This window comes from Myxocyprinus asiaticus, chromosome 24, assembly GCF_019703515.2.
Source record: "Myxocyprinus asiaticus isolate MX2 ecotype Aquarium Trade chromosome 24, UBuf_Myxa_2, whole genome shotgun sequence".
NCBI classification, from domain to species: Eukaryota; Metazoa; Chordata; class Actinopteri; order Cypriniformes; family Catostomidae; genus Myxocyprinus; species Myxocyprinus asiaticus.
The window spans coordinates 26223482-26249188 of record NC_059367.1 but is presented as its reverse complement, the minus strand read 5'-3'; the positions used below and the strand labels follow the sequence as shown (position 1 = coordinate 26249188).

At 35.0% G+C, this 25707-nt stretch overlaps 2 protein-coding genes across 2 annotated transcripts in view; both read right to left on the bottom strand.

The window, feature by feature from the left end:
* The window catches only part of plcxd3 (phosphatidylinositol-specific phospholipase C, X domain containing 3), a 32919-nt gene extending 17541 nt beyond the window's left edge, over nucleotides 1-15378 (bottom strand). The window contains exon 1 of the mRNA XM_051653178.1: nucleotides 15233-15378. Coding sequence (XP_051509138.1) covers nucleotides 15233-15335 — 103 coding nt within the window. The 5' untranslated portion in view covers nucleotides 15336-15378. The remainder of the gene's footprint in view (nucleotides 1-15232) is intronic.
* Nucleotides 15379-18357: 2979 nt separating this feature from the next.
* Nucleotides 18358-25707, bottom strand: part of LOC127414804 (succinyl-CoA:3-ketoacid coenzyme A transferase 1, mitochondrial-like) — a 64151-nt gene continuing 56801 nt past the window's right edge. Inside the window, exons 16-17 of the mRNA XM_051653125.1 lie at nucleotides 19111-19212; nucleotides 18358-18905 (exon numbers count right to left, since the gene is read on the bottom strand). Of these exons, the coding sequence (XP_051509085.1) occupies nucleotides 18870-18905; nucleotides 19111-19212 (138 nt within the window). The 3' untranslated portion in view covers nucleotides 18358-18869. The remainder of the gene's footprint in view (nucleotides 18906-19110; nucleotides 19213-25707) is intronic.

Below are 25707 nucleotides of genomic sequence, written 5' to 3'. Positions count from 1 at the left end.
CCAGAAATTAATTATTTAGTGCTGTTTTTGCAAATAAACAAATATCCCCAGGAAGCATGCCCCCAGACCCCCTTCAACATCACTGTACAATAGATTGTGTACTTGATGGGCCCCAGACTCCCCAGTAATGACGAAAGCCTAAAAATGCCCCTGCTGTAAAACATACTGTATAATATGCATAGATCTTTAGGGCAGTGCGCCTTTGCTTTCGTTCTTTTTTTTATTTATTTTTTTATTTTTTTATACATCATTATGATGCCTACTTACGAAGGCATAACATGCACTTGCATATTTCTTCCCAACATTGTTATTATTAATGTTTGGCTTCTTTGAGTTTATACCCATTGATGTATTTAATTATGTGTTAATTTGTACTCTTTTGTGTGTGTGTGTGTGTGTGTGTGTGTGTGTGTGTGTGTGTGTGTGTGTGTGTGTGTGTGTGTGCAAAAACTATTACATAACTCACTAATAATTTTTATCAGGCGGGGGGTGGGGTTACTGGAGGGTCTCGCCTAGAGTGCCAAATGGGGTAGGGCCAGCAGTGGCCATTGTGATGATGTAACAGTTCTTATCAGAAAAGATTGACATGTAATTGTCAACCACAGAGGACCGCCCAAATGTACAGCGAGAAAAAAATATTATTAAAGGAAAGAGAGACTCTTCCCCATTGTGGCTGTGCAATTTCATGTCTAGTCACTTTCAATTTATCTTGATATTGAGACATGGCAGGCTGAAAATCCTCTCTTTTGGCTCTAAAGTGCAGGATTAATGGATGAACAGTTTGATGGATGGACAGATTTAAAGATGTATCAGACAAGTGCAATTAGTGCCCTTGAGGTCTGAAGCCATTACAATCAGAAAATAAACAATTTCTACACCTTATCAGATTTTCGGTAGGCATTTTTTTTTACATCAAGGCAATGAAATACTCTACAGTGAAATAATAATGATAGAGATACAGGAGAAAAGTGGGCAATTCAAATAATGTGCAAAGAACAATTATCTGAGTAAAGAAGATGTGATTTGAGTTTGGTGATTATTGGCTTCTAACTGAGCATGTAAAATCAATCTAATAAACATACCAAAAGAGTTTAGCCAAAATGTGCCAATGGAGGCTACATGTGTTTAGGAAAAGAGACTCAGCATAGCAGATGAATTGGCACTGCTGCTGTCTCAAGGTCAAATGTCTAGACCTGTGAAGAATGCTTCTATTATACCACTGCAGTTAGATTATGCAAGCTTTTGTGTATCTCATCAACAAAAAGCTATGGTTTTGTCATAGTGAATAGGTAGGATTACCAGGGTTGTGTGCAATTCAGAACTGAATTGAAAATACTCTTTGAATTCTGAATCAGTTCCTGAATTTGAATCAAGGTAGCAAACAGGATGCAGAATTGTTCGGCAATTCGAATTTGAATTTCACTAAGTGGATTAAAATGGAAAGAATATAACTGCTGTAGGATGATTCTCACGAAACTTGTCAAGAAATTTTTTTGATCATACTAAACCCCTAATCAATACAAAAATCTGGAATTTGATTTTGCATAAAGAAAATATGGCCTACATTAAGGGTCATTAAGATTTTTGCCATTTTGCCATTATTTTCAAAATGAATGTGCATAACTGTCATGAAAATAATGTCACAATAGAAATAGTCTCGATAGCTCTAAAAATAGTTTTCTTTTCTTTTTTATATGCAAAATATATATACATATACATATATATATATATATATATATATATATATATATCATTTTGGAGTCAAATATGGACATTTTCTTGACAGGTTTAGTAAGTATAACCCTGTAAATGTAGTTTTTAATGCCTTTCACTTTTTAATATGAATCACTCATTGACATGTTCTCATCCAACACATGGGCTATTTCCAGAAACATTAAATAATATTAAAAATCAATGTTTGAAATGCAGCCTACAGAATTTTTGTATTAATTTATATATATTTCATATTTTCATATCCAAATTCCAATTCAATATCATAGGCGTGACTAATTCAATCTAATTTCCAACTCATGAACGTAAAGGAATATTCCGGGTTCAACACAAGTTAATGGGAGAAATTGGAACGCCCAACGGTAAACAGATGTAAAAAGGATGTCCAGCCATAAAGGTAAAAGAGCTAATCACCTTTTAGATAAGACATTGTCTGTCAAACAGTTCGAGAATGTGTTTGTGCATTAGCCATACGAGCTACGTTTTTTAGCACAATCTGAGGTAAAGAAGCACATTTTATTATACCAGTCTTGTCAGATTTGACTGCCGATTTGAAATATGTTCTTTGATAATAATCTTGACCAACCATTTTGGTCTTTCCCCATTCAAGTAGACTGGAGTTACACTGACATGGGTATAGCTTATTAGGAGTGTTCCAAAAATGGCCGCCAGTGGACTGACTTGCTAGAAAGATTTTGGCCCAACCCTGAAGATTACATATGCTACCATGTATGAAAAATCTTTCAAGGACAAAATAATTATGCTTGGCCACTAGGGAAAGACTACATTGATTTCTGTGTCTGCCAGTGGCTGCTATTCAAAATCTGATTCATTGCCATCTATGATTTAGGGGCACAGGGACATCTGTTTATGAAAGTAAGTGTGTCAAAGCATGAATAACAATTATGGCTGTCCATTAAAACGAATGAAACCAGATCTACCCCTGTCTCAGAACTGCAATAGTCTGCCTAATTTCTAAATATACTGGTGGCACATAAAGCAGCGGTATTCACTATACTAGATTAGCACAGCCGCCCTCTACATTGACACAATTCCCCCACCTCGGTCTTGCCACGCAGGTGACAATGGCAAGTATAGCAGACCTCATCAAGCCATCCATCCAGACAAGTGCAGTGGTGTAAGAGCCACACAAAAGCCTGCCTCAGCTAAAGCACAAAAACATTTCTCTAAGATACTTAGCAGAGACACATACGTTCATTATATACACCTTTCACTAACACTGTTCAGTGTCCAACAAAGGGACTTACAGGGTGCTGGGATAAATGTATCACTGGGATAAATAGTCTGCCCTCTGGGGAGGATGATTTACGTTTCTGCAAGTGTGTTTTTGTGGACAACTAGCTAATCTCTATTTTTTTTATTTTATTTTTTTTATTACATTTATTGTAAACTTATCTCACAAACATTGTCATTATTCACAAATTCAAGCTTTCATTAACATTAACTCACATAGATAAAGAAATATAGAAAAGAATAGTAAAGAATGGGGGGGGGAATTAAGGGTGTACAAATACAACTTTAGAGATCAGTTAGGTGAAAATGTTGAGGGTAGAGCAAATATCAAATATTTTGATTGCTTTTTTTTTACCTACAATATTGCTAATATTGGTAAACAACATTAAGTTGCAACAGGAGGATCAGTTGAGCATTAAGAAGAGGTTTGAGTTTACAAAAATTTCTTGGCCCTCTTCAACTGGAATGACTATAAAAAGAGTTCCAAGAGAGGAAATAAAGGTCACAGTAGAGTGTTTCCTAATGCAATCACTGACCTTGATGCTGTTGGAGATTTTGGTCTGGAATACTTATAAGGGATAGTTCACCCAAATAGAAAAAAAATTCTGTCATCATTTACTCACCCTCATGTTGTTCCACAGCATGACTTTGTTCCATGAAACACTAGAGTTGTTAAGAAGAATGTTGGCCTCATTCACTTTTATTGCATTGTTTTTTGTTTTTTTTATGTATATATATATATATATATATATATATATATATATATATATATATATATATATATATATATATATATAAAATGAAAGTAAATGGTGACTGAGGTTATTATTCTGCCTAACATCTTGTTTTGTGTTTCATGGAAGACAGAAAGTCATTCAGGTTTGGAACAACATGATGGTGAGTAAATGATAACAGAATTCCAGTTTTGGGTGAACAATCCCTTTAAAAATATCAGGTTTGATAGTCTTATAATACAAATTGTCATCAAAATATATCTACAGACTGACTTTGATGATTTAGATCACACTTTTGGTACAGATGGCTACTTTCTAAAAAGATTCTACGGGAAATAATTGTTATCGTACCTTTTCACAGATTATGATGATGTGTTTTCGCCTTATTTAGAAGCGTAAGTCTAGCAAATAATTTTCTATTACATTATTTTGTGTGTCAACATTTTACTTTGTATTATATTACCCTGGACATTAATTAAAAAATAGATGAATAATAATAATATATATAAAAAAACAAAACAAATAGTTACCACAGCTGTGATGTGGTTTCTCAGCTGCTGAAGGAGTGACAATAGATTTGACAATAACTCTGACTGCTGTAATCTATCTCTCTATATTTTTTTCTCTTGTTGGACAATCATGGAAACATAATAGTAATTTTTAATTTTCCTGATGGAGAAAAGGGGAATGCAAAAATTATATTTGCTGTGGTCTCCCATTCACCGAAGTTTACCCTGCTATGGTTTACTTCCGCGTTCCAAATGTGGAAATGTAAAAAGGGTTAATTTGAAGTACATTTTGGCTGGAAGTTCAAGATTTACTTATAAAGAGTTAAAGGTGATGTGTGTTAAAATACTTTCTATTTCAGCTTAATATGCAGTCTATAAGTAAGCCATTCATTGGTTAATTCCTCTGAAAGGTTAAACACCGTTTGTTTGAGCAACCCAACCAGGCCAACATTGCAACTTTGGCTGAACCAATGACGTGAATTTTGGGCGGGAGTATATCTTTATCCGACCAATGGCAGATGAAGGTAGTGTTCAGTAAATCTGTTTGAAAACAGTCATTCATTTTGCAGTACCACAGTGGCACAGAAATTACACAATTCACCTTAAAGAGTTAATGTTATTTTATAAAAATAGCCTATGGATATTCATTTATAAAGTTGTAATAACATTTACTATGCATCTTTTGAAATCTTGTAAACTTCCAGCAGTCTGTCATCATGACAACATAAGATCAAAAGTACCTGAGGCAAGTATAAAGCGTCACTGAAATATGCATGAGACAAAGTCAGGAGATCAATGATTAGGCTGTATTTTTATGAATTGGTCCTGGGGAACTAAAATGATCATTGGATTCTATAATTATATCTGTGTATGACAGCTGAAAACATACTGTACTTCCAGAGGGTTAGTTAAACAAAATCCACATCAATTGGCGGGTCAGAGTCGTGACAGATCCTATATGATTTGATGTCTCATAGTGATTAGATCTCAGGATAAATGCTTTGGTCTCTCTTTATTTTACAGATGAGGACATAAGTGCTTGGACAGGGTGTATACATTTTCATAGACTTAATTTCCATGTCTTTAAAAGTGAGATCTAAGCCTTGCATTTTGAAAACTTAAACGCTCCCTTCAGATAAGCAAGATATCTGTGTGGGAGTGATACATGTCCAGAATTCTTATCCAAGGCTTAATTTGTATAGATCATTTTGATAAACAGCTACTACACTACGACTTTCCACAGCCCACCCACAGCCTTGTTGATATCACTATTTTACAAAAGTTTTACAGAAGAGAGAAAATGGCACTAGGTAAAGTTCTCCAGAATTAGGCTACTTCTTCAGAAATCCAAACCAGACTTATAGGCCATTAGCGGGATGAGGAAATCTTCTCACTGCAGTATTGCATGCAAATGATGCATTTTAGTTTACATTCATATGTTGTAGTCAGAGCACTTACTGTATGATCAAGAAATCAGAATCTATAATTGATAGTTAAAATTAAGATTTGGAGGTTGCTGGCCAGTAAATTAGTCCCTTAGGCAAAGGTTTGAAATCATGACACACTGTTGACGTTAATCAGGGCTTTTAATCAGAGCCCAAGTCTCTCAAAGCCTGTCTGGCTGATTGCTTCAGCCTCCAGCGCTGTTTATCTGGTGCTTTTGGCAGAGTAACTTCCCCTATGCTACCATAAAAACTGCAAAAACATTTCCTTCTAGAACCATTCACAATGATGTAGCTATGTACCATCTTCATTTGCACTAAAAAAAATTGCTCTTTGGCTGAACTTCAATCGTGGAAAGTAGTTCCACGTGTTTGAAATGAGTTTTCTCTACTTAAAATTACTATGTAATCTCAACACAAATACTTTGTGTAGAAAAAACAAGTTGAATTGTGTAAACCCAACAAAATTAGACATGTCAGTGTAACTCAAATAAATTTCTTTAAGTACTAACTAGTGAAAGCGAATGTTTGCATGGTATATAAATGTTGGTTAGAAGTGTAGTTTAGTAACTATACTATGGTTAGCACAGCATTTGCTCAACAAAGCGAGCAATCAATTTAATGTGCAACATCTACCTGTCTTGTTCATTAGCTTAACATTATGGGATCAAAATCCCATCAAAAGTATTGCGGTCATGGATCCAAAAATAATAAGCGTGAATCAAAATAATAAGCATGAATCAAAAAAATAATAAGCGAAGATAAAAAATAATAAGCGCAAAAATAAATAAAAAGCGCAGATCAAAATAATTAGTGTAGATAAAAAAATAACAAGCATGAATCAAAAATATATAAACACATTTAAAATATGCTGCAAAAAAACAACAGAAAAGTTAAAACAAAGTCATCAGAATTGCAAATAAAATCATGTTTTCCTTGGTTATATTACTGTTTTTTGTGCTCTCTGACAATTTTGCTCATATTTTCATTTTTTATACACTTACACTGTATTTTTCTTTGCTTTTGTTTCCAAATTCTGCACTTGGATTTCCAAAACTTGTGAGTAGAGTTTCATGTAAATCAGGGGGTGTTTTGCATCCCCATTGGTCCACTAGTTTTTGCTCTACAGCTCCTCCTCTAGCCAATCATTCAAAGAGGGGAGGTGACTTCACTCCAATGTGACTCCGATGGCTGCTGCTGCTCAATCACACGATGGTAGATGAAGATGGATAACCATCAGTTAGCAAATCCTGGACAATCACAGGTAATTGAATATAACTATATTATATGTGGTTGATAGATATGCTGCTTGTGTCTGTTTTGAGTATTTTCTGCCAGCTCTAGGAAACAATGTGTTGTCTGAGTAGGCCATTATCATAGTCCGTTAACACATGTATCAAGTCAGCTGAATTTAGTTAGCAGAGTCTTTAGTTTAGGCATTATTTAAGACTTCCTTGTTTGTGGGTTATTGGCTGCATACTGTATCTAAAAAAAAAACAAGGCTGAGTTGGTGTGGATGTTTATCCCTTGTGTAGTCTTAACATTCTGTATACTCCCCTTGTCCTAAGGGTAAAAAAATGACCCACCTTCACCAAACCCCTAAAATAAAGCAGATTAATTGAATTTTAAACCCCAAATCTATTTTGCATGAAGAAACAACCTGTCATTCATCACAAACTTTGTGAATATGTGGGTTTTACCTCTTCACAGTGCAGAAAGACTCCATTTAATCAGTGGACACCACTCGTTTTTATTACAACACACCTGTCATAATTGTTTTCTTTACTGAGGTTTATTATTATTATTATTATTATTATTATTATTATTATTATTGCTAAAGGTACTGCATAGGTGTAAACATTAATTGTTTAGTAAGAGATAGCACTTGTATAGCCTAAGAAAGTAGCAGAAATGTGCAGAAAGCATTTTATTGAAGGGAAACAATAACAGTCTTGAACTTTTTTGGCAACATAGTGATATATTCTTATATACTGTACAATGAGGAATTCAACTACAAAATACTAGTCTTCTCCCATTTTTCGAACCATTGCCCCCACCCACAAGGTGTATAAACAACAACAATAAATAAGAATAAAATAATATAATAGATACAAAACAAAAACGTGAAGAACGTATATCAATCAACTCTAATTAGCACATTTAGGACAGTATGCAAGTGTGTGTGCATGGACTTTGCAGATGTATTTCTCACATGTGCAGCACATAGTATTTGTTTTACAGTCTTTCTTTGAGGGGCAGAATTGGCATCTCCTCCTCTTGCCTGCCCCAGCTGCAGCCTCAGGTGGATCAGGACAAGATTCAGCCCCCTGAACAGCTTTCACAAGCGCTGCAGAGGCTGCTGTGTGGGGGAGTCGCTCCCTTCTTTGAATGTGTGGGGTTACAAGTGCCTTTCCCAGCTGCTCCAGGAACACCCTCCTGTTGTTCCGCTTATCAGGCATCCAGGTAGGGTTGATCTTGTACCATATCATGAAGGCATTGTATGAGGACACATCAATGATATTATGGAAGATGACCAGGGGCCAGCGGGCAATCATCCTCCTGCAGCTGTAAGTTCCAATCACCTTGTCCAGGTTGTCCACGCCTCCTTTGTTGTGGTTGTAGTCCAGGATGATGGCTGGCTTCCTGTCCTCACAATCACTGATCTCAGCCGTTTTGTGCAGTGTGCTCAGGAGGACCACATTCTTGTTCCTCTTTGGAAGGTAAGAAACTAGAATGGGGGTGAAGGCAAACTTTGATGAGAAGGCCTCTCTCCTCCTTGTTGCGAGGAGTGCAGGGGGGAGCTCAGGCTTGTTCTTTCTAACTGTGCCTTTTCTTTTCTAACCATGGTGATCTTCCTCTTCAGGAGCTGCTGGCTGAGTTCATAAGAGGTGAAGAAATTGTCACACGTGACATTGTGCCCCCTCAGTCCATCTGTCACATCAAGCACAACCCGCATCCCCTGGTTTTTCTCCGGGCCTCCACTGGTCGGCTTCCCTGTGTAGACTTGCATCTTTCAAGCTTAGCTGGATTGTGCATCACAGGCCACCCATATCTTGATGCCATACTTTGCTGGCTTGCTGGGCATATACTGCCAGAAAGGACAGCGACCTTTTGACAAAAGAGATTACAATCAGTAATTAGTATCAGTGTCACAGAAAACAATCACATAAATCAATGATATTACAGCAATACATAATAAAATTAACAGTGAAAATCACTTACATTACAGATATGAAAATAAAAATGTACCTCTGAATGGAACCAGTTGCTCAACCACTGTTACTTCAGGCCCAGGGTTGTAGAGGTATGGGAGATGCTCCACCCACTTCTCCCAGACCTCTCTTATGGCCGCCAGTTTGTCTCTCACATGTCTTGCAGGTCTTGACTCACGGTTATCAAATCGTTGCATTCTTGAGAAAGTGTGAAAGACTTTCAGTGGCATTGTGGCACGGAAAATCGCCCTTCCACTCTCTGCATCCCAGAGACTACATGTAGCCTCGCCTTGGGACCTATATACACCCGCTAAGATTAGCAGCCCTATGTAGGCACGAAGGTCAATCTCATCCATCCTTTTCTAGTTGTCTCCATATTTGTCATCTCTAAGATTATTTTTTTGATGGCTGGTGTGATGAACATGTAGAATGTTGAGGCGATGTCCTGTGCATGGGCAACTGTATGTCTTGTGGGCCCTGGGGTCATCCTTATGACATTTTGTGCTGCCATCCTGCCCTGGTTGTCATATGGTGACAAGGACCATGTTATTTTGCTGTTCTTTGACAAAAATGTCTCACTTTCAGCTTGGGGGATTTCTTCTTCATCTGAAGATGATGCATCATGCTCTGGGTTGTATTCTTCCCCATCTTCTTCTTCACATACCTCCTCCTCTTCTAAATCATTGTTCTCTTGTTCCTCGTGGACATCTGAAGAAATCAGATCTACGACCTTTTGGGCACTGAAATGTGCACTCATGGCTTCAGCAAAGAGAGAACTGGGGGTACTGTCATTTGCAGCACCTTTATAGCCTCTGACTGCATTACCCATTAGCAAACAATGCTTTCAAGAAATGTTTATTTTGTCTGAAATTTAGTTTATTTTGTCTGAAATTGTTTTAATTTTGTCTGTGAACTTGAGTCATGTGTGGAGTCGTGGAGGGGAGATGCTGCACATGCACAAGAAAGTTTTAGTTTTGTCTGAGTTCAATCAGTAGCACACATAATCTCAATTTCTCATAGTGTGTGTGCATACTTACATAACATAGTGTACAACTTCAAAAACATTTGAAGCAAATGAATAACAGTCATACAACCAACTTCAAAGTGTGCATGTAGGTGCCAGCAATAATGTACACCTTTTAGATTTTTGATATAATAATTAAAAAAAAATCAAATTATATGTAAGCATTTCTATATTCATCAGTATTGTAATAGGCCTTGGTGTCGGGATCTGGATTTTAGTTCTGTCAGCTGGCCACCAGATAAGACCCTTTTGGATATAACATATTTTTGTAATTGAGAGTAATTTTTTTGCACAACCTTCAGTACTTCAGTAACTGTGTTTACAGTATATAATGTTGATGTATCTTTGTTTAAATTTAATAGGCTACTCTTGTTTGGGTGAGGCACAAAGAGCCTGCAAAGCAACATACAAACAAGTATTTCCTGACTTAAGATAATAATTATGACACCAAGGCCTATTATAATACTGATGAATATACAAATGCTTACATATGATTGGACTTTTTTTTTTTTATTCTATCAAAAATCTAAAAGGTGTGCATTATTGCTGACACATACATGCACACTTTGAAGCTGATTTTATGACTGTAAGTCATTTGCAAGTTGTATACTCTATGTTATGGAAATCTCTAGAGACGGTCCCTAAATTTACGACTATTTGTGAATAAAGAACGTCCAACGTCAAGCCAACTTTATTGCATTATTTACTGACGTGGGGACGCTAGGTCACTTGTTTCTAATTTTGCTGCAGTATCGTGGAAAAAGAAACTACATGTAGCCATGCCAATGCAGGATCAGTACATAATGGCACATGCAGCAACATGGAAAAGCGGATCATGTTGGGTTCTGAACTCGCGACTACATTGGTACAGCTAGTAAATACATGCATCAAACATACACACCAACCCAGCCTTGTTTTTTTTTTTTTAGATATGCAGCCAATAACCCACAAACAAGGAAGTCTTAAATAATGCCTAAACTAAAGACTCTGCTAACTAAATTCAGCTGACTTGATACATGTGTTAACGGACTATGATAATGGCCTACTCGGACAACACATTGTTTCCTAGAGTTGTCAGAAAATACTCAAAACAGACACAAGCAGCATATCTATCAACCACAAATAATATAGTTATATTCAATTACCTGTGATTGTCCAGGATTTGCTAACTGATGGTTATCCATCTTCATCTACTATCGTGTGATTGAGCAGCAGCCATCGGAGTCACATTGGAGTGAAGTCACCTCCCCTCTTCGAATGATTGGCTAGAGGAGGAGCTGTAGAGCAAAAACTAGTGGACCAATGGGGATGCAAAATGCCCCCTGATTTACATGAAACACTACTCACAAGTTTTGGAAAACCAAGCGCAGAATTTGGAAACAAAAGCAAAGAAAAATACAGTGTAAGTGTAAAAAAAAAAAAAAAATATGAGCAAAATTGTCAGAGAGCACAAAAAACAGTAATATAACCAAGGAAAACATGCAATTTTGTTTGCAATTCTGATGACTTTGCTTTAATTTTTCTGTTGTTTTTTTGCAGCATATTTTAAATGTGTTTATATATTTTTGATTCATGCTTGTTATTTTTTTATCTACACTAATTATTTTGATCTGCGCTTTTTATTTATTTTTGCGCTTATTCTTTTTTTATCTGCGCTTATTATTTTTTGATTCACGCTTATTATTTTGATTTACGCTTAAAATTTTTGGATCTGTGACCGCAATACTTTTGACGGGATTTTGGTCCCATATAACCTCCACTGTTCACCATAATGGTAACCCCCAAAACTCCAACATAACAGAAACTCTTTTCATTCTTCACATTAAAAACTAACAAGTATCCCCCTTTATATTAATCTTGCACAAAAACACATAAATTACACTTAATTGTAATATTTACTCTCCCTTTAGAGTCCAATGCAAAGCATGCTGCCATGCTGGGAAATGGAAATCTCTTGCCCAGTTTTTTTAATGCTTTGACCACAAACAATTAACACCACAAAAAGTATTCCTGTAGTCCAAACTCAAATGGATTAAGTAAACTTCCGTTTTTCAAATTTAAATGGATAGAACACAATGAAATCGAGTTGTGTTGTAGTTGATTTTAATTAAGTAAATTTAATTTTTTTTTTTTTTTTTTTTTAAAGAGTGGATTTTTAGTAACTGCTTTCAACTGTAAAAGCTGAAAACCAGTGATTGGGTTTTCAAACTTGAAATGCTTAACCCTGGCTAATTTTCAAATCTGGGTTATTGCAATCTTAGGTTTACTGGTTCTGTGTTTTACACTGTTTATACTTTATCCTTGGTTAGTAATTCAGATAAAACTATATAAAACTGTATAGCCTTATTCTGGCAGTGCAATTTTGATTTAGCACCACAAAAGCCTTCAGTTGTCTACAAAGGATAGTTCACCCAAAAATTAAAATTCAATCATCATTTACTCACCCTCTTGTTGATACAAAATTCGGCTACACATTATTTTACAGTATCCTTGTTACAGTGTAATTACACAAGTAATTACTGATTATTACTAATTACCAATATGTACTTACAATAGGTTTAGGGTTAGTGTAAGGGTTTGGTTTAGGGTTAGTTGCTTGTAATTATGCATAATTGACTGTTATTACTATAATCAATACATGTCATGTGTAACAAGGACAAAGTAAAATAAAGTGTTACCCCAAATCCATATGATTGATTTCTTCATTAGAACAGAAAAGGAGATTTTAGACAAAATGTGAGCCTCAGTCACCATTTACTTTCATTGCTTTTTTTTTTTTTTTTTTTTTTTTTTTACCATACAAAGTAAGTGAATGGTGACTGAGGCTACTATTCTGCTGAACATCACCTTTTGTGTTCCAGTAAAGAAATAAAGTCATATGGGTTTGGCACAACACGTGGGTGAGTGAATGATGCCGAATTTTCATTTTTGGGTGAACTATCCCTTTAACTTGGGGCTGAAAATATGTTATGTGTAGTCTGAAAAGGCTTGAACAGAGTGAATATTGAGAAGTCTATTACTGTTTTCCAAATGGAAACATCTGTTCCAAAAGAAATTATTGATAGACATTGAACAAGTGATAAATTGGTATTGGTTTTAAACAAAAAAATATGGGCAAAACCTGTATGCAAAAATATATTTGGATTACATCCTCTAATTCAAACAGACCTTCCAACATGTTTTCATTATTCTAGACTTCAGGACTTGACAGTGACAACAAGCAAAGTTTCAGTAGTAATTATCTCCTCGTACGCATAATTTCATTTCATTTAAACCGACTAGGAGTCAAATGACAAAACAACATGGCGCCGATCATAGCCGAGTTTATCTCTGGTAAGGCACCTAATTAAGTTTTTACATTGAAACCTGTTTGAGTCATAAGATTGGTGTCTCTAGTTTCATCCAATATGCCATTTTTTAAATTTGAGCAATTTATCGTGAAACACCACACTGTTAAACAATAGCACAAGTTTTTCATTAGAAATCCTATATTTACTATGCATTTCAACCCGATACCATGAAAAGTCATATATAATTTACAAGTTGGCTATTTCATATTGTCTTGCACGATGTTGTTCGCATAAACTTGTACAACTTCATCACATGCAAATTCCCGGATATCTATTGCGGAAGTAAGTGCGAGTTCCGCGCACAAGGCATTAAGGAATATTATGCCTTTACCCAAACCCCTTATCTAAACTTAACCAATCAGTAGAGTGTATAAAGATTGATAGGAAGCTGTTGTGTGTGACAGAAGCAAGTACTTGTCACGTATTAGATGGAAACGATGTCCAGCGACATCAGTGGCTGTAGTGAAAGTCGTTGGAATTCAAACGAGTGCAGTCGCACCATATCATACGAATTAGCCAAATTTAGAAATGTTGTACGAATCCTGATGATTTCACCGTGAGAGTGTGTTGATGCGTTAAAAAATAATTGCTTTCAGAGGCTTTATATTGAGTTAGGATGAAAAAAGGTGCATTTTGAACTGTCCTGAGACCAGTGCAGACAGACAGCACAATGCATGTTAAGTCATTCACTAAATAGGGAGCAAGGGAGCATCCTATGGTTTTCCTATGAAGCCAAGTGCATTCAATCCAAACTTTCTATCAAAAGTTCAGTTTCAGGCTGCAGATGATGTTTGGATCACTCAACATGTTTGGCAGACATGGGACAATGGTTATCAATAATTAGATTCAGAATTTATAATGTATAATTTTTATTTTAACAAAAAAAAAAAAAAAAAAAGAAAAACATTAAACATAAAAGTAAAATCAAGTCAAATAATTTGTATTTGTAAAGTTTTTTTTTTATTTGTGCTTTTCCCAATACACATTGTTCCAAAGCAGCTTTACAGAAAATCAGCTGTGATGTCTGTAACGTGTCGAAAACATGAATAACCAACACTTCTGGAAACATAGTTAACAATTTGATAATTAAAAAAAATATATTGGTATTACTTAAAATTTCACAATTTAGTCCGGATGTCCACATATGTGGACATCAATTTTTAGGAAAACTATTTGCTCTTGATAAATAATAATAATAATAATAATAATAATAATAATAATAATAATATTGTACCTTTATTAGGTGATGCTAATTATCAGAAAGGGAAATGGAAAATGCACACAATATAACGCTCGGGTCTCAGGAGGATATAGTACATGCATATATCCATGCAAATTACTATGTGCACAAAAATGCTAATTTAAAGAGAGTATTACCTTTTCGTAAGGTTTTTGAGGGTAATGTGGAGACTGACTGTGGATAACGTGTTAAGGAAAAAAATTGTGACTTGACAGTTTTACTTTTCCCCGCCTATTTCTTGTTTGTTTTGCTCCAGGCAACTACTATATATGTCTACGTTAGCTCTGTGCATTTATTATTTATTTTTTTCTGGTCAGGGCTGTAGCACATGTGCAGTGTGGTGTGTCTCTTAATCCGCCACACAGACCTCGGATTTCGAGCCCCGAGCAACATGTGTCCTATTTAATTTCTGTCACACATCTTAACGTTCTTAAAACCCATTCGCTGGATTGGACCAGCACATTTGTCACACAATAGATTGTGTCAGAGGCACAATCCATTTCAACTACGTTTGGGTGACCTCTCATTTCAATGTGCGTTTGAATAAGAGTTTATACCCCACGCGGACATTACCATTAACGTTAAATGAAACCAAAATAAAAACTTTCTGAAAGGGTCAGCTGAGTCATTCAAAAATAATCCGGCCCCAAGCAGCATATTTCCTTTATGTAATATTTATACCCCCTTTCTCACTCTTGCTACTATTGCTTCTAAGGGCAAAAAAAGGAGCGCTTACCCGGAATTGCGAGATTGGTGAGAGGAATGCTGTGCAGGGTTGCCGGTAAACTTGACATCCAGTCCACATAACGGAGTTCGCTCTTCCCCTTAGAAGCAGCCATGCCGTCGGTTCTCCGGTGCTCGCTATGCGCTCCTCTCTCTGAGTGCGGAGTATTCATAGCCCGTGCGCGCACGAGTTCACAGCGCGAGCGTTACCACACCCCCGAGAAGGCGAGTGTCGCACATACATCACACTTTCACCAGCCTTTTGCACTTAAAAACAGTCTACACAAATATAAATGAGCTCGTTGCTTGTAACAAGCCTATATCCTTCGGAAATGATTCCCTCCTAAGTCGTTCTGGGTGTGGGTGCAATTATGCAGGGTTCAGCGCGAGCTTTAATTATTTAATATGAAGTTATTGAACAATCATTGTTTGTTTGTGCTGAGGCGTCTGTGCATCACACGCATTCACCGGTACACGCTGTCTTTGGGATATTAACATGGTCGCTGTCCACGAATGTGGTTCTGAATTGTCAAGAAGCAATTCAAGGTGCGGTACAACAAGCGGTCGTGCTACAAGTGTAAAACAGATATATCATAAACAAATGACACAATAATAAGCTCAAAATAGAGAGAGATTTCATACATATTTCATGTGAGCTTTAATGTGTTCCTCTAATGTTACTTGTTTACATACGCACTCATACAGTACATTGAAAAAAGTATTTTTGGTGATGTAAATATAGCAGAAAAGATTAAGTACTTTCTACATTGAAAAGGTATAGTTTAAGCGTGAACTTGAAAATATTAAGTAAATACTACATTTGTTTTTAATTCAAACTTGTAAAAACTAATGCTTTAGCTTACAAGTAAATAGATTTATGATTAGCCTATTTGTTATTTTTACAATGCATCATCATGTATCAATCATACAATAGACAACTTTGTTATATTTATTTGCTAATTTCACTGGTAAATAAAATAAGTACATTTTACTTATCGAAACTGTTGTTCCCAGCATACATCTGGTTTGTATAATTAATGGACTTACAATGGGTTTGCAAGTTTATTTACACCATTTTTATTGTTGATTTTGTTGTTTAACTTCTTGTTTTGTGAAATCTGAAGTTAATTTTCTACTCAAAATTACCCGTTCACGACCCAAACAATTGTGATGCCGTTATCAGTAACAGGTGATGTCTAAAAGACTACAGTGCATGCATGAAGCTTTCATACTGTATGTTATGTGGTAAATTATTTAAAGTGTTAATAATGAAAGTTAAAAATGTGAAATTTTCTAGTAAAATGTTCAATTAAATTTTACTTATCTTATTTAAATACCATGTACAGTTGTGCTCAAAAGTTTGCATACCCTGGCAGAAATTGTGAAATTTTGGCATTGATTTTGAAAATATGACTGATCATGCAAAAAAAACTGTCTTTTATTTAAGGATAGTGATCATATGAAGCCATTTATTATCACATAGTTCTTTATCACAATTCCTTTTTAAATCATAATGTTAACAGAAATCACCCAAACGGCCCTGATCAAAAGTTTACATACCCTTGAATGTTTGGCCTTGTTACAGACACACAAGGTGACACACACAGGTTTAAATGGCAATTAAAGGTTAACTTCCCACACCTGTGGCTTTTTAAATTGCTATTAGTGCCTGTGTATAAATAGTCAATGAGTTTGTTAGCTCTCACGTGGATGCACCTAGCAGACTAGATACTGAGCCATGGGGAGCAGAAAAGAACTATCAAAAGACCTGCATAACAAGGTAATTGAACTTTATAAAGATGGAAAAGGATATAAAAAGATATCCAAAGCCTTGAAAATGCCAGTCAGTACTGTTCAATCACTTATTAAGAAGTGGAAAATTCAGGGATCTCTTGATACCAAGCCAAGGTCAGGTAGACCAAGAAAGATTTCAGCCACAACTGCCAGAAGAATTGTTCGGATACAAAGAAAAACCCACAGGTAACCTTAGGAGAAATACAGGCTGCTCTGGAAAAAGACGGTGTGATTGTTTCGAGGAGCACAATACGACAATACTTGAACAAAAATTAGCTGCATGGTCGAGTTGCCAGATAGAAACCTTTACTGCACCAATGCCACAAAAAAATCCGGTTACAATATGCCCGACAACACCTTGACACACCTCACAGCTTCTGGCGCACTGTAATTTGGAGTGACGAGACCAAAATAGAGCTTTATGATCACAACCATAAGCGCTATGTTTGGAGAGGGGTCAACAAGGCCTATAGTGAAAAGAATACCATCCCCACTGTGAAGCATGGTGGTGGCTCACTGATGTTTTGGGGGTGTGTGAATCTTGTGAAAATTGATGGCAAGATGAATGCAGCATGTTATCAGAAAATACTGGCAGACATTCTTCGCACGAAAGCTGCACATGGGACACTCTTGGACATTCCAGCACGACAATGACCCTAAGCACAAGGCCAAGTTGACCTTCCAGTGGTTACAGCAGAAAAAGGTGAAGGTTCTGGAGTGGCCATCACAGTCTCCTGACCTTAATATCATCGAGCCACTCTGGGGAGATCTCAAACGTGCGGTTCATGCAAGACGACCAAAGACTTTGCATGACCTGGAGGCATTTTGCCAAGATGAATGGGCAGCTATACCACCTACAAGAATTTGAGGCCTCATAGACAACTATTACAAAAGACTGCACGCTGTCATTGATGCTAAAGGGGGCAATACACAGTATTAAGAACTAAGGGTATGCAGACTTTTGAACAGGGGTCATTTCATTTTTTTCTTTGTTGCCATGTTTTGTTTTATGATTGTGCCATTCTGTTATAACCTTCAGTTGAATATGAATCCCATAAGAAATAAAAGAAATGTGTTTTGCCTGCTCACTCATGTTTTCTTTAAAAATGGTACATATATTACCAATTCTACAAGGTCATGCAAACGTTTGAGCACAACTGTATATCAGATTTGTAAGAAAAAATTTACTCTCTCACTTCTATCCATATTATGTCATGAAATTAAGTAGACTTTACTTAATTTTATAGCATTACAATTTAATTAAATTTTTTCAGTGTATAGCCTATATTTAAAGACTTATCAATGATGAGTCGATATAAAAAGCGTAATGAAAAAAACAAGGTATGTTTTGACTTGTGTGACAAATAGACGTTTATTGTTTTTGTACAAAGGATATGTACACTGTAAATAAAATATTTAAGGCCTCACAATTCCGACCAAACATTTTACCTGTAAATTTGAGTTAGAACATGACAATTCTGTTTTGTGAAATGTAGACAGATTATTCTGCCTGTTTAAATACAATACATGTTATTGACAATATTCTTCATTCAATACTCTTTGAGAATATTCTGCAAAACCATTGCATTCAAATCAATTGCTAAACTGAAAAAAAAACCTGATGGTTTTTACTACGCATTCAGATATCACATTAATGGAAGTTATTTTAACAGATGACGACTCTGTTGTGGCTTGGGGAGCATATTGAATATTTGTTGTTTTGAGCATGCTTCAGTCAAATTTCCACACAAATCTTTAGTTGATGCCTCCAAAGGATGTGCATGGGGGATTTAACAAGTGTCTGGTTTCCACCAGCTGTGAATAGTCCCAACAACCTTAAGCATTTTGCCTAAGCGTTAAATCTGCTGCATTGGTTTCAAGTTAGGAGAGACCTGTTTGAGAAAACAAAAACAAAAATTAAATCAGGCTAAAAAGCATAAAAGGCAGATTTATGACTTTGTATTCTAGCTAATATTGTTAGTTTTTAATCAAGAGAGCATAAAAGGGCATCATTTGTTGTTAAACGTCATCTTGTTTAATGGAAACGGTGTTCAATATCATTAACTGTTCCTGTAATTTATCAATAAAGTCATTCACCTCAAAGTCTGTCCCTGTGCATTTCTTAATTTCATCTAGTGTCAGACCCTCCCAAATCTCAATTAGGGTTAAACCTTTGTCCTTGTCCACATCGAATACTGCCTGGAAAAGAATGAAGAACAATGCAACCATGAAAAAAGTGCCCTTAAATGTGCAACCACGCATAAGTTAAACTCCTCTGACCTTGAGAATGTGGTCAGATGTGGTAGAAAAATGCAGTGTAACAAAAAATGCATAAAATGACATTCTTCCTGTTTTGACTTGAAAATAAAGGCACTGGGCCTTATTCATGACACATGAGTAGATCAAATTTATGTGTGAATCGTTTTCAACAATGCAACAATTTACTTAATGGGATAGTTCAACCAAAAATGAAAATTCTGTCATTTATCAGCACTTAACCTCATTATGTTCCAAATCTGTAAGACTTTTTTGCTTACATGGAACATAAAAGGAGACGTTAAGCTGTATGTTAGTCTCAAGTCACCATTACATTTCTTTGCATCTTTTTCATGCACTGAACAACTTGAGTGTAAATGATTTTTATTTTTTTTGGGTGAACTATCCCTGAAAAAAATCGTATTAATGAATATTTTGCACAGAAATTAGTTCTACTTATGTTTCATGAATGAGGCCCAATGTTCCTAAAATACACGTTAAACACATTTAAATTAAAATATTAGTAAATTTAGGTATACATGGGTACTACTTAAGCCCACTAAATGATCCAAATATGCATAACCTTTTAAACAACTAAAACCCACAGTAGAAAACAACTAAACCTCAGTGTTTAGGGAGTGCACAAACTATAATGTTATGGTCTTAAAATTAGACAATACATGCACTGCAGATCTAAAACAAAATGGCCCTTTGCACCCCGTTTCATTTTAATGCTGGGCGCGAATGCTATTGCTCTAATTTCGGTAATGTACTCTAACTTCAGCTTGATTAAATGAACATTGAACTATTCATATGTAAACTGGGGCAGTTTTTGCATTTTGCTTTTTTTGCATTCTCAAATTAATTCAGCTTACAGAAAAAAAAAAAAAAAAAAAAGGATATCACCTAAACAATTAATAAGGACACTCACTATTGAGGTGAGCAGAACATGTTATTGATATAATAGTAACCTATAATGCTATTATTGTGGTCACACTTTACAATAAGATTGTGTATATATTAGTTGACATTAGTTTACATTCAATAGTTAACAACGAACAATAATTTTACAGCATTTATTAATCTTGTTTAATGTTATTTTTCTACATTTACTAATACATTTTGGTAACACTTTATAATAAGGTTGCATTTGTTAACATTAGTTAATGCATTAGGTATCATGAACTAACAATGAACAATATTTTTTACAGCATTTATTAATCTCGGTTAATGTTAATTTATGAAAATACCATTGTTCATTGTTTGTTCATGTTAGTTCATAAGGCATTAACTAATGTTAATGTTAACAACTTTTTATAAAAAAAAAATGTAAAAGTACATGTAGAAATGGCTAGGGGTGTAAAAATGCATCGATGCATTGCAATGCGTGATCTGACAAAGAAATTCTGATGCATCGATTACGGAATTTAATAACTGATTATCATTACTATATTAATACCCAATGTAATACAGAGTGTGTCAGACAGATTACACAAACCTTCCTGCCACAGGAGTGGAGCATGTAAGATTGAAGGGAAAAAGCTCACTTTTAAAGTAAGAAAGTTCATGCTGCCGAGTTCACCCCCAGCGAACCGTAGGATAAGCAGGTAAATTGATGGATGGATGGATACTGCCAAATTCGGCTTTCTGTGTCATTATTCATAATTGTTTGCGCCCATTTGACCAAAGTAAGCTCATTGTTGTTGCTTTCTTTCCGGATTATGATATATTATGTTATTATTGCTTTTATATCTCCATAAAATGTGTTATTTCTCCATGAATTAGTTTAACCACAAATAGAACTCAGTTTAAATAAATATGATTGGTGGGCAGACATGTGGCTCTGAACAAAAACACACTCGTTCATTCATTTTCTTTATAGTGAATGCTACAGAATATAGGGATAGGGAGCGATACACATCTAAGCCAAACCTCCTTAGTCCTAAATGCATATGTGACTCGAGTGCTCAAGTCTAGTGCATGTCTGTACTGTCTAAATTAAGAATGTTTAGCAAAAACTTTGAATCTTTTTTATGCATATTTAAATATATACATATTATATATATATATATATATATATATATATATATATATATATATATATATATATATATATATACATATATATATATATATATATACATATACATATATATATATATATATATATATATATATATATATATATATATATATATATATATATATATATATATATATATAAATAGTTCCAAAATAATCAAATCAAATTGGAATCGTGACTTAATTTAAGATTTCACGATGCATCGCAATCGTTAGGTAAAGAATCGTAATAGAATCAAAGTCAGAGCAAATATTTACACCCCTAGAAATTACCATTAACCAATATTAACAGGTGCTGTAAAGGTATTGTTTATTGTTAGTTCATGTCAACTAATATAGTGAACTAATGTTAACAAAGATAACCTTATTGTATAAACTAATGTTTTAGGGCTGTCAATCGATTACAATTTTTAATCGAATTAATTACATGGTTTGCCGATTAATCAAATTAATCACAATTAATCGCATTTGTAAATATTTGCTGAAAAAAAGCCCCTCAAATAACAATAATTCAATATATAATGATGAAATAATTGTAAATTGTTATATTTAAATAATTACAAATAATATATATACACTACCAGTCAAAACATTTGAAACACTTGACTGAAATATTTCTCATGATCTTCAAAATCTTTTGATCTGAAGGCGTATGCTTAAATGTTTGAAATTAGTTTTGTAGACAAAAATATAATTGTGCCACCATATTAATTTATTTAATAAAAAAAATAAAATAAAAAATAAAATAAAAAAGGTTTTGAAATTGATGACTTGGACCAAATAATAAAGAAAAGCAGCCAATAAGTGTTCAGCATAGATGGAAACTCCTTCAATACTGTTTAAAAAGCATCCCAGGGTGATACCTCAAGAAGTAAGTTGAGAAAATGACAAGAGTACATGTCTGAAAATTCTAGGCAAAGGGTGACTACTTTGAAGATGCTAAAATATAAAACAGCTTTGATTTATTTTGGATTTTGTTTAGTCACAACATAATTCCCATAGTTCAATTTATGTTATTCCATAGTTTTGTTGATTTTACTATTATTCTAAAATGTGAAGAAAAAAAGTTATAATAAAGAATAAGTGTTTCAAAACTTTTGATCGGTAGTGTGTGTGTGTGTGTGCATATATATATATATATATATATATATATAATTTATATATTCAGATAATTAAAATGCATTATGTTATTGTGGCAGAGGAGTTAAGCATTGATAAGACAATACAAAAAGTGGCTTTAGAATCCAAAGTATTGTTTATTTACATATTACTGAACATAAGACAATCATTGGCCTACATTACACAGCAATCCATTTTGCTATTAAATTTGTCAATCAGTCTGAGATTTAATAGGAGGGCTTGTCTAAGGATGCGTCAATGTACACCTATGTCAGACGGACGCTGAGCATCTCACTTTGGTTGTGTTGCATCATAAACATAAAATTTTTGGGTCGCTGTGTAAATTTAAACGTAGTTTAATACTTAGAAAAACGCTTCTTGAGATCCCTTAGTTCGGATTTGCATTCCATCAAGCTGTTTTTTGAACGCAAGAACACGTTCTTGTCCCTGCGTTCCAAACGGGATAAATCTGCCTCCGAAGGGCACTTCGAAGAGGGACGATTCTGGCCACCATGTTGAAGGGTCGTTCCAAACCGAAGGGCCCTTCGAAACGGGCGTTTCCGTAGGGTTCAACTGATGGACACTTCGCTGCCAAGCGCACCAGAAACGGAGCATATGTCACAAATATGGAGGTTTGCCAAGTTTAATTTAGTGTAAATGAAACTAGCTGCAACTGCAATCTGTTTATATAAACAAATACATGTCACATCCCTTCATCTTCATAGTCCATAAAAGTCTGTAATTATTATAAAGAATTTTTAAAAATTATTTTAAAGCCCTAGCTTTTTGTTTGAAACTGGTTAATGCTTGTGTTATTTTAATGTAATTCGCTGGATCAGTTATTCTAAAGGAGTTTAAATAAAATAATAATACATTATTTATTTATTTAATAAATGCACTGTGCATTTGTATCTTGGTTTCTTTTTTATTAAAATAAAATGTAAAAAAATTTAAACATGAAGCTTAACTTTTTCCTAAAGTCATAAATATTTAAACAATCATTTCTATTCAGTGTCTATTCTGAAAGCAGTTAGTGATGCAAAATCATGTGTAAATATTTCTGATTAGGTGCATGCAGGTAATGTTCATTAGCGTCAGCCTTTGTGCGACAGCAGTGGCTCCTTTGGCTTGGATAGATGACGCTGAAGTGCGTTCCGAATTACTGATAATTTTGAGCCCTACACCCTTCAACCCTCTGAAGCTCTCACTCAGGAGGGTAAACCCTCTGAAGGGATTAGGGCATAGGGATGAGCTCTTCGGAATGGAATGCACCCCTCATGTTGTGCTGTCTGCTGAAGGGTTGGTTTGTTCTCTGTATAAGCTGCGCATTGCTTATACAGCTGAAGTTTCGCTTACTGCCCCCTTGAGAAAACAGGTGGTACTTAAAGCTTGAATTGCTCAGGAATCTTCCTTATTACGGTCCGGGGACATGATAAATTGCGTACATTTTTTAACACGTTATTTTTATATAATTAATTGCTCTGAATTACCGTGTTAAATCGACAGCCCTATATTTTTTACATTTAAGATTGTATACATTATAACATTAGTTAATACATTATGATATAACATGAACGAACAATGAATGAACAATAGCATACTTATAAATTAAAACTTTTTGTTACAGCATGATTTTCTGTAAAGCTGCTCTGAAACGATGTGTACTGTGAAAAGCGCTATACAAATAAAAATTACTTGACTGTAAAAATCATTGTTCGTTGTTAGTTCATAATGCTTTATGGATTAAGTAGTGTTAATATTTAGAACCTTAGGTGTGACCAAAATTGTTATGATAATATAATATGCATACACAATACTCTGCCTCACAACAACCTACAGATGGGTCAAATGCATGATCATAGTGCATGGCTGTTACTGAACCAAATCACTTAAGTTTGCATGAAACCAGCAGTCTATTTTCATGCTTTGACGTAACGTGACCCAGATCTAATGCTCCCGTTGTCTCGTTCCACGTATGACCTGTGGAGCATGAACCTGCCAAGAGCAGCATGCTTGCTGTTAGTTTGCATCAATCCTGCTGTCTCTATTTCCTGTCTTCATCTCCTCCACCTGTAATACAAGTCTCTAATTGCTGGAGGATTTGCTGGAGTGTGTAACAGTGAAAGCAAAGGGATTAATCCACCTGCCAGAGTCCCAGCTGTAAACTCTGAAAGTCCAAATTTTGTTTACTCTTCTTAGAGATATTGTACTGCATGCTTGTTTATTTTTTCAACAATCAGTGGAGGAGAAAGGGGAATTGAACAATAAAAATATGGCAAAGATGGATGGCACAATCACATCACAGCTTGCCAGCAATATTTTTTATAAAAACTTCCATCACTGGAGATAAAATGGCACTAAAACATATTTGGACATTTAAGACATGCTTAAAAATGTATGAATGTCTTAGCATTAAACAACACAATATCAAACCAAGTGGCATTTATTTGAAAGAAATATAGCACTTTTCAAGCAAACATTTCAAAACAAAGGCTTTTCAGATTTTAAATAATAAAACAATAGAAATATTGCTCAAAGACAAAAAGTATTTATGTGAAACAAATATGTTAACCATATCCATAGATAATGTGCTGAATTACACATGTGGTTCCTCTGCTAGGTCACCTTTGTGAACTTGAGGGGAATGGACTTCATACATGCATTAAAATGACCTTGGGACCAGTTGGTTAAACATAATTGAAAAATGGCTCTGAAAAGGGAAGTTAGTTCTGAGAAAATGTCTAGCACCATTTGTTTGCAGATGCCACTTGATTTAATATTTTGTTATCTATGCAAATGAAATGAATACATTATTAAATGTGACTTAATTGTCAAAAAGTATCCAAATACTTTTTAGGCAACTGTAAAACTACAAATTGGGCCTTAAAGGAATAGTTCGCCCAAAAATGTCAATTTTCTCATCATTTACTCACCCTCATGCCATCCCAGATGTGAATGACTATCTTTCTTCTGCAGAACACAAACAAAGATTTTTAGAAGAAATTTTCCAGCTCTATTGTCCATATAATGCAAGTGAATGGTGACCAGACCTTTGAAGCTCCAAAAATCACAAAGACCACATAAAAGTAATCCATACGACTCCAGTGGTTAAATCAATGTTTCGAAAAGTGATACGATAGGTGTGGGTGAGTAACAGATCAATATTTAAGTATATTTTTACTATAAATCTTCACTTTCACTTTCAATTTTATATTCTTTCACATTTTGAAAGTGAAA